Here is a 15,727-nt window from a genome sequence, read left to right as displayed (position 1 = left end):
AAAAAGTCCATGTTTAAAACAGCATTTCTGAAAGCTTTTTTGCCAGAAGGCTATTCCCGATAGATAGAGAAATAGCCTGACACTATGGTTCACGCTCCACACCAGGGTTTTTGTGTATGATTATAACGTTTTAACGTTGCCTTAACTTCTCTTTGGCCTTAATAATCCTGTCAGTGACTGATGGAACAGGTACTGGAAAAGTTAAGGGTGCACATCATTGTCTCATAGAGTGTGGAACAGCACCTCCAACATTACGAATCAGTATTTCAGAAATTGTGTCCAGCTCAGCTGATCCTGAACGCCAGAAAAATGTCATAAAACCCATCTCACTTTCCTAAGTCACGTAATATCTTCAAAGAACAACAAATATGGGTTGAGAATGGACAAAAGAAGGCTAAAGAACATTCCTGGAACTGAAGAAAGCACTTTTGTCTTGTTACATGCTCAGCCTAGGCTTGATGTTGCTGTCCAAGTCCAGACAGATGCTGTTGAGTTTGGAGCTGTAAAATAATTGTTTATACCTCTTGAGCATTGAGCGGATGTTATAATGGCTTGGCCAATGGGTTTGTTTATGTCCTGTACCATGTGTCTTTGTTTGTTGTAGAAGCTACTATGTGATTGGTTGATGTTGGTATATATACTGTGTATAGCTTCTTGTATGTGACATAATATCAAAACATAAAATACGGAACATTCTCCGAAACCTTTGGAGCGTATTTGCCAGGGTCCTATATTTGTGTCCTATTTACTCGGTGTTTCATGTAATCATGCTGGCTTGGCTGTACACCAAACTCTTCTACCTTAGTGTCCTTACACTACCTCACATACCTTTCTTGACAAGACTGTGCTGACCATTGAAACTTCTCAGAACTTGAACTAGCTCTTACACAATCACAACCTCAACTACAGTACCAGTAATGACTGCAGGGTTTTGTCACCTGAAAAGCTAATAGGAAAGAACCTCTTGAAAGATTTGTTTGCCACAGACCCAGGAAGCAAGAAGAACAAGTCATTGGTGAACCTTCACTTTCAGGCCACCATGTAAAATCATTGAACTCCTTCCACCATCAGATGCATATAAATGTGTATCACCCCCCAGACAGCAGGCAACCTTATTTCTTCATGCAGGTACACTTAGTACCACTTAATTGCCTCACTATAAGATTACTGTATCGCTGGATTTGAATCAGTGGAAATTCTTTCCGTGCAGAATGTACTGTAGTAGGCTTTTTCAATGCAATCATGTGTACTACCTTGCACCGATCTTTGTCCTTGTTTTATGTCATGTTATTGTAATGTTTAACATTTGTAACCCCCCATTAGGAAATGATCAGGAAAGTCAAATTCCATGTATATTCCAGTGTCAGTAAAACATGATTTGGATTCTGATTTGCATTGCAAATGCCTAATCTATCAGTGCTGCATTGGATGACATGGTAATAAGTGTTAGGACTGGGCAATAAAGAGAGAAAAATATTAAATTAGTGTTAGTGATGAACATCTGATAATTATACTGAAAATGTTTGAGACTAGGAAAAAAAACACACAATTTTACTCATTATAGAAAGTGTCTGATATTTTCACAGTAGAATTTAGCCTGGGGAAAATCAAGATCAAACTGATCTAAGCACCTGCAATGATGCTCTGGTCAAGTTTGTAACATAACGTACCGGAAGGTGAGTAATGCAGGCAGAACGTAAGCCTGTGAAGCGATTATTCTAGTCCATATTCTAGTCAGAGATGTGATCGCAGACAGACAGAACACGCAACACAAGGAGGCTAATCCTTAACCATAAACAAGGAAGTATGCATGAGTCAAAACTGGAAAGTCTAACTAGAAATATGAGAACTAAGGAACAAGGAAAGTCAACACAGCTCAGAAATGTTCATAACAATGGAGTGTGCCACATGCAGAAACAGCAATGACACGGTCTGGCAGATAGCCCACCTTTCTGTCACATCACAAAACAAAAAACTCACAATGAGACTCTTGGCACTAATCCTTAGCCTCAGAACTTGGCACGAGACTCATTTTAGTCCATGTTCATCATTAGTTTGTTGCTAATGTGGGGAAACACAGATTACAAGGTTCAAAGGTTTATGGGTCATTTACAACCTGTGGCAGCTTCATGCTTCTGTGACAGAGATGTATGACTCTTTTATCCACTCGCCAGAAATGTTAAATAAATGTGTTTAGATAATCTGAAAGTTCACTTTGTCGACATGGTTAAAAGTGTGTTTTATTTGCTTACGATTTCAAACAGGTTTTCAGATGTATATATTAGAAGGTATATTAAAGATACACCATCTTTTTTATAAAAGCTATAATGCAGGTGGACTTGACCTGATAATAAAATGATATTGTTATATCTGTTGTATGTGCTGCATCTCAGAACTTCATCTCTTCAGTGAATTTAGCTATTTTAAGAGTTTAAAAGTGCAGACTATTAAAATCTTTGGCAGAACAGGACGAAGAGATTAGTTACTTTGACTACGGCTTACAGATCCATCGTATTATCCAACATCTGATTCCATTAACGTCCGTGTCATGTGGTTCCTCCTCTCATGCTGTGTCCCTCTTACTCTTACTGTTTGTTATCGCTTTCTGGTCTTGACTCCACCTCTTGTTTTGTCTTTAGTTGGATTTTCCATTGTTTCCATAGGTTTTCGTTTTATTTCCTGATTAGTCTTCTTATTTAAACCTTACCTTGTGTGTGTGTGAGTGTGTCTATGTAAGATTTTATCTCCCCAGTCAAGTCTGAGCCTTCTTTCCTTCTCTCCTTGGTTCTGTCTGTTGTCTTCTTAATTCCATCTTTTCTTTAGTTCTAGTATGAATTATTTTCCTCATGCTTTTGTTCTGTATATTTCTGCCTGCACATGTTCAGACACATGTGATGGACGTTGTCAGACTCTGCGGAGTCACGTTCCAGTGTGTGGTGGAAAACATTTCCAGAACAGGCAGCAGATGTTTGGCAGACTTTCTAATAATATCTAAACGTTTTATAATAAACGTAGGAGAAGCAGGTTGGACAAGCGTGTGTCCAAACACTTTGGGAAAATAGTGCATGTACTGTATATACGGACAGAGTGGGTTATTTCAGCAGGTTTGGAGGTATTTGGCCTTGTTGGTTGAGCAGCACAGCTTCATTGAGCCCTGTGTGTTTTTTTGTAAAGGGCCACAGTAAAGCGAAGGGTATTTACACATGAGGAAAATCCAAATAACTCACATGACTGGATGTCAACACCTCAGGAAGCCAGTCACTGTTGAATTACTGAAAGAAACCATATCAATTACCCATATTCACCAAAACCTGTCCTTCCAACATAGCTCTGTTTATTTAGCCATCACCAGATTATTCCTGGAAACTGAAATGACCCAACAGGATCATGTCACATCCTACACTGAGGTTTGATAAAGCAAAAGGTGGAGTTTGGGAACAGTTAAAACCACAGGGATCAGAGGAATGATAGAGGAGGGAGAGCGAGCAGGGATTTTCTTGCTCACATGACCAAAGGTGTGCAGTAGTAATGAGTTTGTTTTAAAGATTTGTTTTAAATCGTTTTTTTGTCAGCATGTAGAGATCTGGGTCACTGTATGTAAAGCCCTTAGAGTAAAAATACTTAGACCTAAGAATAAGAGTCATTTACAAAAGAATTCTTCAGGCTTAAGAGTAGAAGTATTCTAAACTGATCATGTCTCTGCACAGATATCAGCAGGTCTGTCAGACCAAATCTCAGCGGGTTTGAGCTGCTGTTTATCCCTGGAGATGAATCATGTCAGGATCTGGTGATTTCCATGCAGACCACATCATCTGACACAAAAAAATGTATATATAGTTCTAGACCTCCATCTATCCTCCTTCCCTCTGATCTAACCAGACTCAGTATCAGAAGGATCTGAACCATCTTGTCCACAGAGGCCTCTCACATGCTTGCTGCTTGTATCTTGAGACTGGACTACAGAAACTCTTGGCAGTTACTCTTGCTTTTGGCAGCTCTTCCTCAGCAGCCATTCAACCCTTACAAATGATCCAGAATGCAGTTGAACTTATACCTTCTTACAAAGCCAAAAACAGACCCTAAGACCAATCACCCTAAGGCACTTTTTAACATGCTAACATGTACTAATCCCCAACAGGGTTTAAAGCCACTTTATAAGCGTGGAGCCTGTAACAAAGTGAACTTGAGGCTTGTAGTTTAGTTTTTATGTTTTCTGAACCAGGAGCTTATCCAAGGAGACTTGGGGCACCAGGTGGAGGACACGATGGACAGGGTGCCAGCTCAACTATTGCAGAGTAAATGAACCAAAAAGAGAAATGAAACGTTAAGGCTGAAAATGTATTCGGAAAACCTCCTTTTTTCAATGGTTGTAATGCGATGACTGTCGTGGTAACATTTCCCACCAGTCCCAGGACATCCTCATCTTTTGCACCTGTGCCTTATTTTCACTCTGATTAGGATGAGGATAAGTTCCTGTGTTTCAGTGTCTTATTGTCAAGCATGCGTTTTTGTTACTGTGTTTGTACTGTGTGTCACCTAGTCTTTGTTTTTGTCTTGTATCTGTAGTTGTTTCCTTGACCTGAGCACAGATTTTATAGATACAGAATTTTATGTATCACATTTATTGTTTAATTCTTATTCTTCTCTCTGTGACTTGGCTCAATTTATCCGTTGTGTGTGTGTGTGTGTGTGTGTGTGTGTGTGTGTGTGTGTGTGTGTGTGTGTGTGTGTGTGTGTGTGTGTGTGTTTGTGTGTTTGGATTGATTCAGGCTCAAGTCATTATATTGAAGTGCTCTAAAGTTTAATTGGATCTGTTTGATTTAAACTCAGCGGTTGTTTTTGTCCACTTCCGAGTCTAATCTCCGCCGTCTCACCTGCCTGAACCTTTGATTCAAGAGTCTGATTACAATGATGTCATACTTTGCACTTAAAACTACAAGTATTTCCACATTCTTCTCCTGACAGTTGCACACTGAGAACATGGAAGGGATAAGTGTTAAGTCTGTAATGAACCCAGAAATGCTACTGACCTGTTAGTTCCTCAGGAGCTCTTGGTTACACAATTCCACTCGACTACAAACTGTTGTAGAAAGGACATTATTTACGTTTACATTATTTCCTGTCCAGTGTCACCCAAATGTGGACAAGGTTCCCTTCTGAGTCTGGTTCCTCTCAAGGTTTCTTCCTCATATCGTCTCAGGCAGTTTTTACTCACCATCGTCACCTCAGGCTTGATCATTAGGGATAAATTTTAGAGATAAATAGTAACTAATTTTGAACTTTACATTTTTTTCTTTTGTTTCTATACTTCTGTAAAGCTGCTTTGAAAAAAAAGCTGCAAAAAAATCTGTAAATCTACTTTACTCTTAAAATCTTTCTACACTTCGGTCCTGATACCAAGCCTAAATGGTATGATGTTTTATTCTATAGTAACCGACTTTCTATAGTAAACGAGAGCACTGAGACATTTTTAATGAAAACTGCTAGAATCTGAAGGTTATATAGAAATTATTAAATGAATGGCTTTGTGTTTCAGTTTGTGGTGACCATGTTCTGGAGCCTGTACCTCTATGACAGAGATCTGGTGTACCCGAGACTCCTAGATAATTTCATACCTCAGTGGCTAAACCATGGAATGGTGAGTATTACACTGAACACTAAGACACACAAAACACACACAAAACTAAAGAAAAACTAAAGAAAATTATGTTAAATGGGTTTAGAATTTCCAGTCTCTTCTGAGCATTTTGTCCTTTAAAAGCCTTAGCGTTAGATGTAAGAATGGTCAGGTGTTGAAGTTGATTATAATCTGGTAGAACAAAGTCCTACAAACAGAGTTCATAACAGTGTGATAAATGTGGTCAGTTTTGTTCCACCGACATGACGGAACGAGTCATTATGAATCAGAGTCAAGAATTTTAAACAGATGCAGTGAGCAAATGGAAATGTGCATAAAAAGCTTCGAAATGAATTGATTCTCGTTTCTGAACTTATCCAATAGTAGATTTTCCCAGAATTCAGGGAGTGTGTCTCTGGTGTCTCTGGTAATTACAAAATGTAAATCAGACAGTGTGTTTTATTTAATAAACATGGACGTTTAGACCAAGTGGTCGGGACAGACATTGAAGTTTGCTTGTAAACTGCGTAGATGAAACACTTCAGAAGAGCATATTGTCTCAGACTGATTTCTCTCTACAGCTCGGATACAGAAACGAGTATCTAAAGCTATCAGTGTTTAAACTACAACAGGTTTTTAAAAACCTCTGAGACTGGGAACAATTTGTGCTATGCAAAATGGCCTTGTTTCTCCAGCTTGAGCATGAGAGGTTTGTGGGATTACACCATTACACCATTGTAAATATTTTGCCGCATTCCATGGTACCTCGTTTGTTTGTTTATCCTCGCTTCCACAGCAACAGTCCTCAGCTTCTCGCTGCTCAGAGGAGGAAACAGTGTCCAGACTGTTAGTGTTAGTGTGAAGCCTGGATCTGCTGTTAAAGACACCATTCGCCTTCACAATTCTGTCAGTATGTTTCTCACTGAGGTAAATCTGCTTACCTACAGCAGAGCAATTAGGAACGCTTTACACCTCACGGCTAAGGATAGAAACCAGTCTGAGCTTCAGAGGAACGATTGCAAGGTGTTGATTAAAAACCGTTGTCATGTTCTGGAGACAGGAAGCGCTAGAATGACTCATAGATTTGAAATCGTTAGCTTGAATAGTAATGGAGGATTTGGGAAGTGTATCATGAGCGAACGGTGAAATGGTCTGGAGGCATCATGTTATACTTTACAGATCAGTCTGAGTATACAGGAAGTAATCATACTGTAGGTACCATCAGTGCAGTTGGTGCTTCGTGGGAATTGTCAATATTCAGTAAATAATTAGATCAATAATAATTAGTAAAAGTAAATAATAATAAACTCATAGTGTTTACTTTTGGTTTTAACATTTCAATGATAAACTTCCAGAAAGTCAGTTTTATCTTATTGGAAAAAAAAGAAGAAGAATAACAAATAAGGTTATTTACATTTACAGGATTTAGCAGACACCGTTATCCAGACCAACTTACATTTTTATCTCATTTTTATACAACTGAGGAATTGAGGGTTAAGGGCCTTGCTCAGGGGCCCAGCAGTGGGAACCTGGTGGATGTAGGAACTCACAACCTTCCGATTGGTAGCCCAACACCTTTAACCACTAGGCTACCACATCCCATATAAGGGATATGTATAAGGTCATAAGGTTTAGTCCTCAAAAAAAAAAATCATGAAGAAGGGACAGACAGAGGGAAGAAGAATGTGGTGATGTGACAGGGAAGTAGAAAGAAAAAGAGGAGAGAGAGAGAGAGAGAGAGAGAGAGAGAGAGAGAGAGAGAGAGAGAGAGAGAGAGAAATCTCTTTTCTTCAGCTGAGGTGATGAAGATGAATAAGCCATATGATGTGGCCGTGTGGAACAGGAGAATGACATGTAGAAGTATTTATCATGAGATTAGAGACTCCACACATGATGGATGATCAGTGATAGAAAATATTTCTGTTGAGCAAAATTACAAGTGGTCGAATTAAAGTGGTTGGTGATGGACATGAGCCGTACTCTCCTGATAATCCTACTGTACCACCAGGCTGAGTCAGGAGAACCATGAGCCTAGTGACAGGCCTGAAGGGGCGCTGAGATGTCCTCATTTCTCTGTCCATCCAGACTGACAGTCAGATCAGACAAGAGACAGAAGTACAGAATGTCTTGGAGCTCCTGTTGTTGAAGAACAATAGCTGGTGCCTCCTTTCTGAACCTGGTACCAAGTCAAGTATAGTAGTGAAAGAGCGCCCCCTATCTGTGGATGTGTTGTACTTACACGAAGAGTTCATGTATTTGTTGAATGCTGGAGTTGCTCATCATAGTGAACTTCGACTAAGCAATGCATATCTGTTGGAACTTATAGGCATTAAAAGAATCTTTGTTTAAAGAAAAATGACAGCTTTAATATGAACTTTTAACTTTTTTATTCTCATTAGCAATTGAATCTGCTCTTGGCGAGACTGTACCGAACCACCGTCATGTTTAATTCACCAGGTTAGTTCACAGGAGCTTTAACTGATGTGGGGCTGGAATAGAGATCATTGTGTATACTGGTCCTTTATGACTAATTAGCTAAGGTAAACAACCGCTATATCTACATCAGGCCTTTCTTGTGCAGTGAACCGGAAAGAGAGAAGACAAAGGTGATACGCTGCAGTAGCCTTTCCACCGGAGCAGACCTCCATGCCATCAACTATTTATGGAGCTCTTTTAGACTCTCAGCAGCCCACAGTTCACCTATTTATCCTTTTCCCAGAGTCGAATTTGATATTGATTACTTCCTAAGCTATTTATTCATCTTATCAGGTGAACGGGTTGAAGCTTAGCTAATTAAGTGGCTCCATTTCCATCCTTTTTTGTTTTTTTTGTTTTTTTTGGTAGAGTTGAGTAACTGATTAACTGACTGGAATTCTAGATCACACACACTTCTATAGATGGAACGATTTGGACACGAGTGCTTTGTGTAACCAAACACTGGAGGATTTCTGTAAGAAGTTCTGCTACATAACAACCTAATAGCGTCCTCTGTGCCTGTGGTGATCTACATCCTTTTCCATGTGCCAGTAAAGAACAGTTCACACACTAAATCACCTTCACAGAGCTGCTCTTAAATACCTCCAAACAGTTTTTTTGGCATTCCTTTACAGATCCTTCCGTTGGATTTTGCAGGCTGTTGTTTAGAGTGGAAAAAGCTGTGCCTGCAGGCCAGTCTGGATGGGATGCGCTTCAGAAAATTGTCTCTAACTGTACACTCCTGCTGTGATTAGTAGTAAGCTTAGACTTACAGGAGTAATCAACTCGACGTTACAGTTGTGAGGAGCCGTGTGAGAAGTGAAATAGCTCTGTGGAGACCATGAAGACCTCCCTGTTTTCACTTCTCCAATGTGGTCTCAAATGCACCACGTTTCAAATAGGGATTAGTATCATGTCTAATGAAGGAAACTGACCTTATCGTAGCTGACCCGTCCGCTACCTTTGACACTGAATCAGCAGATCCTCATACGCACAATCCCGGAGTTGTGGCCTTAATCGCAGCACATAGCTTTACTTTCGTTACCTCACAGCCGCTGCTTTCTCTGTTTTTCTCAGTTCACTCTCGCTCTACATTTACAGCAAATCGCTGTGTTCCCTGATCAGATCTCATTACTTCTCTTTTCCTCCATCCCACATTTCCAGAAAATATCAGACTGCCTTTATGACATTTCTTCTCATTATCTGAAACTTAATCTTGACCAAACTGAAAAAGAACTCCTGTTGGTTTGATCTATCAGTTATTCTATACACCCTCACAGTCCATCATGAACACGGATCAATCCCTGGGATTAATCTCTCTAAAATATAGAGAATAGAGTAATGTTATAAATAAAGTTATTCCTTCCACAATGAAGACTAAAGACCCGTTCAAACCGTAGCCAGGATGCAGCACATTTATGCGTAGGACCCTAAATATGACAGTTTTTTACACACATCTGTATTCATAACTCCAGACTTTAACAGTATTTAGATCCTAAACTCATTAATCACTGTGAGAGTTTAACCGTGAAAAGGATTTCATCAGTCTCAATGGTATGTTGCAATGATTAAGGAGTTTAATATCACAAGACTAATCACGACCACTGATATCTGCTATTTACTATATCGTGTCAATAGATAAAATAATATTTTGGTCACTTGTGCCTCAGGGAATTCATCTGTGATCTAATCTGGTGACTAAAATGTACCCTCTGAATTACAGCACTTTATAGAGGCCGCTAGATCATGCTAACGTGTGAAAACTAGCATTCATCGCTTGCTTTGTTTGCTGTTTAAGCTACGCTTTCTAAAAGATGCTTCTGCTAAACGAATAAATGTAAATGTAAAGAGTTCCTACAAAAATGCTAGCCTTTTGTTTTGTTAACGTTAATACAGTACATGTCATGTTTAGCTGTCGTGCTAGCCGTGCTGCCGCGTATTCGTTCAAATACGTCTTTTGTTTTTTCAATCCTGGTCTGTCAGTGTTAGGATCGTTTTGCATGGCAACTGGTCGTCTCTCTGAAGCTCTCGCCTGACAGATGGCAGCTCCTTGTTGTTGCTGGCACGACACCAGCCGCTCACATGGACATACTGCACAAAACAACATTATACAGCGCTCACTTTCCGTCTCTGAGCTGAGAAACTATTATACAAACACTATAAATCAAATCCACTGACCTATTTTTAGGTAATTATGCAGCTCCTAATGTGATGGAGAGATATTTTGGCTGAAACATGTAGCACAACATTAATCTGGCTACACACTCTGTAGCTCCGTCGTGCCTCGAGCTCATGTCCTGCTGGAAAGTGATAGCAGCAGCATTCTGTCAGTGGAGGAGATCGTCTTCTTCCTCTTAGGAGACTACCAGGAAAATGTTTGTGTAGGTCAGGAGATCAGATTCACACACACACACACACACACACACACACACACACACACACACACACACACACACACACACACACACAGTAGGTCATGTGATCAAAGCAAACTTCAGGAATGATCTAAAGAAACCGATACAATAAATACCAAAATGTTTATCATTAAAGTATGTAAACTCAAAACTAAATGAAATGTGATTAGTGTTTGCTCTTCAGGAGTAAGACACCAAAAATCACACAACAATTTGGCTCAATTCATTTTATGTTTATTTTTTTAGCCCGATAAGTGAATCAGAACTTACGTTACTAATCCTCTTGACAGAAGACTTTCTGATGTCGAATTAACAGGAAATGTTTGACGCTTACCTGGGGGAAGAAAAAAAATGACACCCTTACGTACAATTAGTGCATTTTTTCCTGTTTCCACACTCATTAAGAGGGTAATTAATGTTAGTTAATCATCAGGAAGTGTTGATCTGGAGGAAACACTTGAGTGTGTGCACACATCAAGAAGAACGAACATCAGCCGTAATCTCGGAGAAGCACGCAACTGTTATTAATTACATTATTGTTATTGTTATTGATTCATTTATTTCCCCACTGTACTCCTCTCACTTGGTCACATCAGAAGAAGATATAGAAAGCTTTCCAGAAAGTTCCACATCCTGCCTGGTTTAGAAGGTGATTAACGTTATGACACGATACTCGACCATACCCACTTTCTACATTTAAATTCGAATATGAACATTTCTATGAATATCTTGTGCGTTGCGTTACTTCTAGCGGGATCGAAATCAGGATATATGAACGTAACACATGAAATATAAAGTTCTAGATGTCGATGTCATACCACGGTCTATGTGGCTTTTTGTCTGTTGAATAGGACAGAGATTTCTGAGGAAAACTAAAGACGGATTGAGTTAAGATTAAATTGAGCCAAAGAAATTGGCTTTTTGCAGGTTTTTAAATTCAGGACAGAGACGCTGAGCCAGGATGATGAAGATAATGAAGATTTGCTGTCAGGAGTGTTGTGTGACAGAAGAGAAGGAAAGGTGTACAAGACAATGGTGAGACTAACTATGCTGTATGGGTTAGAGACTTTAGGAGTGAGGAAAAGACATGAGGCAGAGATGGAGGTAGCAGAGATGAGGATGTTGAGGTTCTCTTTAGGAGTGATGAGGATGGACAGGATTAGGAACGAGCACCTGGGAGGGACAGCTCAGGTTGGCTGTTTTGTGGACACGGTCAGAGAGGATAGATTGAGATGGTTTCGACATGTACAGAGGAGGGAGATGGTTATACTGGTAGAAGTATGTTGGAGATAGAGATGCCAGGTAAGAGGTCAAGAGGAAGGTCAAAGAGGAGATGTATGGATGTATTAAATGAGGACATGACAGTAGAAGATGCAGAGGATAGAGTCAGGTGGAAACAGATGATTCGCTGTGGCGGCCCCTAACAGGAAAATCCGAAAGTAGAAGAAGAAGACAGTGATGTGACATGCTGCTAATTAACAGGACAGATTAACAAACCACGAATTCAGTGCTGCAGTACAGCAGCTTGAACAGAACGGTTCTCTGGCTGACCTTCCGATCGTGACAGCAAAGAGTTCACGTGTGAAGTCAGCGGTTCAGCACTCAGTAGTGGAGGAACTGATGGAGAACCAGCTGACAGAAAGTGTGATTCAGCCTGGCACTGTTGTGTACGGATCAGAGGAAACAGATGTGTTTTTAGGAGGGGGAGAAGGAGACAGATTTAGTCAGCAGATCGGAAAAAAATTCATGCCTCCAACAACCACGGCAGGGCAAGAAAAAAAAAAAAAACAGAAAATAAAAATCCGAGGATGTTCAGCGATATTGATTCCTCTCAGGGAAAAATCCTTTTCTTTTTTTTTATTGGCTCTTAGCTTAGCTATTTCCTTTGTGTTTTTTTCTGTGAGTACTTAAAAAAGATCAATAATTGCAGGTCTGTTTTTCAATTATACTTCTATTTCACTGCCTTCCTTTCAGAGCCTGGCAGTGAACAGTATCACAGTGATTCAATTGGCCTGCCGAGTCTGGAGAAGTTTTTCAGATAGTTCAGTCCAGCCAAACCCCATCGTTAAATCACGCTGGTTCACAGGCTCATCCTTAATAACTGCACAAATATTTACTTATCTTGGCCTGATGAAAGATGATACATGGCTTTTAATTCAAAAGCTAACACAAAGGTCTTGACTCAGAAGAGCTGCGAAATCGTTTGCTCTCACACTCGGAGTTCTGGACTCCTGGGAACATTTCTTTCTTTCACTCTGCATGTGGAAACATTTCTGCTAAAATGTTAAAGCTCCTGCGAGTGCTCACTGATACAACACACAATGAATGTGTGAACACCAAAATAACCTCCAACCCTCAACATCAGCCAAGCCAATAAGGGACTCGTGTTTTTTCCATAACATATAAAGCATGTGTTTTCTTCAGGACAGCTAATGCGTCTTGGACTACAGCCGAGATTTTTGCTTTGTCATTATTGTTCGAAGTGAAACCATGTAAACATGTGCCTGTTCTTCTTATACTTAAAGGTCTTCTGGATACGTTATGCTGTTTTGTAGGATGGAATTTTCCACAGACTGGCCTGGTGTGCGAAGCTAAAACCGCAAGAACGTCTCTGCCTGGTGGTCAGAGAAAGAGAGATGCCACTTTTAACTAATACGAGAGCTCAAATTAAAAAAAAAAGCAGCACATCATATCTGGAGGAGTGGAAAACGATGCCATTTGCTATATCTGAAAGTCTTTAAGGCTTCGAATATCCTCTGTTTTTCTGTTCAGACTTAAAGCAGAAGTGGGTGGAGTCTATAGCAAGATTTATTTGTTTGTTTATTAATGTGATCTCTGTGCCCTGGACGAACTATACAACACTGTTAACACATCAAGTGAGCTAACTCCGTTCCAAAATAATGTCTTAACCAAGAGGCTGTTATTTAAACCTAGAGTTTACAACAAAAACTAAACAGTCAAGTAAACGTTGAATAATACCATAAACATGGTCTTGCTGCAAGTCAAAATGTTGTCGTTTATGTGCGTAACATTTAAGTTCATTATAACAACTTTTATGATGGAGTAGGATTGTTTAAGATTGAAAAAAAAAGCATCCTACAGATTTTGCATTATTTTTAAAACATTCAAGTGTATGGATGAATGAAGCAACGCCTCAGGGAATGAATTTTTTGATTGCTTCTGTAGAAATATGCAAAAAAGGATCATTTTAGATGTCAGTAAAAAGTATGGTGGATATTTGAATAAAACATGGCAACAGGATTGTGCTGAAGTCTGAAGCTTTGTTGCTTTTTAAACATAAATAAATACATAATATGTCTAACGCTCAGACACAACAAGCTGCACAATTCCAATCACACTTCTACATGCACGCAACACGTAACCTCACCCCAGCGCTGACCCACCCGGAGGTATTTAGCAGGGATTTCAGCGCTGACGGGGGCAGATGAGCCGCGGTGTCATGTGAGCTCTTCTGTCAGCTGGTAGTGTGTCAGGGACAGTCGAGGAGGCCAGTTGGAGAAATATAAGCTGTGACCTTGGGAGCACTCTCCCTGACATGCGATCCCCTCCAGGAGCTTTCTGCTGGCCAGCCTTCATACGTACACTACAGATTCCACCCTGCTCTGGGGCCAGATAATCCTCTCAGCAGGTTAAGACAGGCAGAAGTATGAGAAAGCAAGTGGCGACATCTAAATCAGGGACGGTCTCATGTCCGAGATCTCAGAGTATTCTGCGGCTCATCGGCGAGCACGACGTGAACAGATCAAATGAGGTTTCACTACAGAACAGGTGATTTTCACCTCGATATTATATTAATATTTACTTCTCATGCATATAATAATCTCACTAGAGTCAGTGACTGTTTTATCTGCAACCTGTACACTACATGTGCTTTAACTCTCTTTCCCAGAGGTCAAAAAATAAAGGCCGGTGCTGTTAGAAGTACGGTTATTAATCACTGTTTTAGGAGAATAATAACATCTCTCATTTACCTGTTCTGTCTTTTCCAGTTTATCGTGTAGATGTTTGTCAGGACTTGTTATATATAATATTGTCAAGACCTGACTAATGGTTGTTAATGACAATAAAACAGCTGGTCTGTTGAGGAAAGTGAGTCATGAATACAGCCATTAGAGCGATGTGTTGCTAGTGCAGGAAGGAAGGAAGGAAGGAAGGAAGGAAGGAGGGAGGGAGGGAGGTTTAATTGAATGAAATGGGAATTTTATCCATCATCCATCTCTGGGAATGTTCAGGCAGATCAGGAGCGGTAAGCGAGGTGTTGAAGGATACAGATATTTTAGGAACTGAATGTGACATGAAGGTGGAGGAGAGGAACGACGTATTATTTCACGTCTCGTGTCTTTCTCTCCTACGCAGCATACGACGGTGCTTCCTTTCATCATCATCGAGATGAGAACCACACATCACCTCTATCCCAGCAGAGCGTGTGGCCTCCTGGCTGTGTGCAGCTTCTGTGTGGGATACATTCTGTGGTAAATATCTTCACTGACTATCACTGTGCTCATCATCACACCTGTGGAGGTGTGGAGTGTCAGCACTCTCAGTCTCTTATATATTCAGGGTGGGTTTTTTTTTAGAACGATGTGACCTTCTGGAAAAGCAGGGGTTAAGGTGAGCCAGAATGATCCGGAAATTACAGCCTTCTGCTCGTATTGAGGCAGGAACAGAATGTGTGGCAAAAACTACAAGGTCCGGTCATGTTTCAAAAGAAGGTTTAATCAACTGAGGATATCCAGGTTTGTTGTAGAAGAACAATCTCTCACGTCCGTTTACCATAATGCACTGGGGCTCGACGCCGAGCTCAATGGATTTCCGCTCCTTAGGGATCGATTATTTAGCTTCATATTCTCAACATGTCCTGTAAAACTACACACCTCTTACCGAATGACACACAGATGTAACTATCAACACCCTTGAAGATGATCAGTGAGAACGCTAGACACAATAACGTCCTCAAACATCCATCATTTTAACTGTTACGACTTGATTTATGAAATATTGTCCTTTTACAATATATTTACTGACTTGATTATAAATAATACATGCAGTAATGATGCCTTTAATTAAATCCACGGTGAATAAAGTTTAAATGTGATGGCTTTGCTGCCCTGCCTGTTTTCCCAGTCGGAATTTCCCAGTTTATTTGCAGCAACTTGTCTCATAAAACCAACCTCCTGCTGAAGCAAAAAGCTAAAGTTAT

The 15,727-nt window shown here is 40.1% G+C and overlaps 1 protein-coding gene and 1 long non-coding RNA gene across 2 annotated transcripts in view; one reads left to right on the top strand and one right to left on the bottom strand.

Annotated features, from left to right (window-relative positions):
- Positions 1-15,727, top strand: part of aig1 (androgen-induced 1 (H. sapiens)) — a 29,669-nt gene that overhangs the window by 10,815 nt on the left and 3,127 nt on the right. The window contains exons 3-4 of the mRNA XM_027137973.2: positions 5,537-5,638; positions 14,884-14,999. Of these exons, the coding sequence (XP_026993774.1) occupies positions 5,537-5,638; positions 14,884-14,999 (218 nt within the window). The remainder of the gene's footprint in view (positions 1-5,536; positions 5,639-14,883; positions 15,000-15,727) is intronic.
- On the bottom strand, positions 10,000-11,007 carry LOC125145414. Its single transcript, XR_007143783.1, has 3 exons — positions 10,777-11,007; positions 10,271-10,454; positions 10,000-10,183 (listed from the first exon to the last, which is right to left on the bottom strand). It is a non-coding gene; the product is annotated as an uncharacterized LOC125145414 (long non-coding RNA).

Source organism: Tachysurus fulvidraco, chromosome 9, assembly GCF_022655615.1.
Source record: "Tachysurus fulvidraco isolate hzauxx_2018 chromosome 9, HZAU_PFXX_2.0, whole genome shotgun sequence".
Taxonomy (NCBI): domain Eukaryota; kingdom Metazoa; phylum Chordata; class Actinopteri; order Siluriformes; family Bagridae; genus Tachysurus; species Tachysurus fulvidraco.
This window is presented reverse-complemented; position numbering and strand designations above follow the sequence as displayed.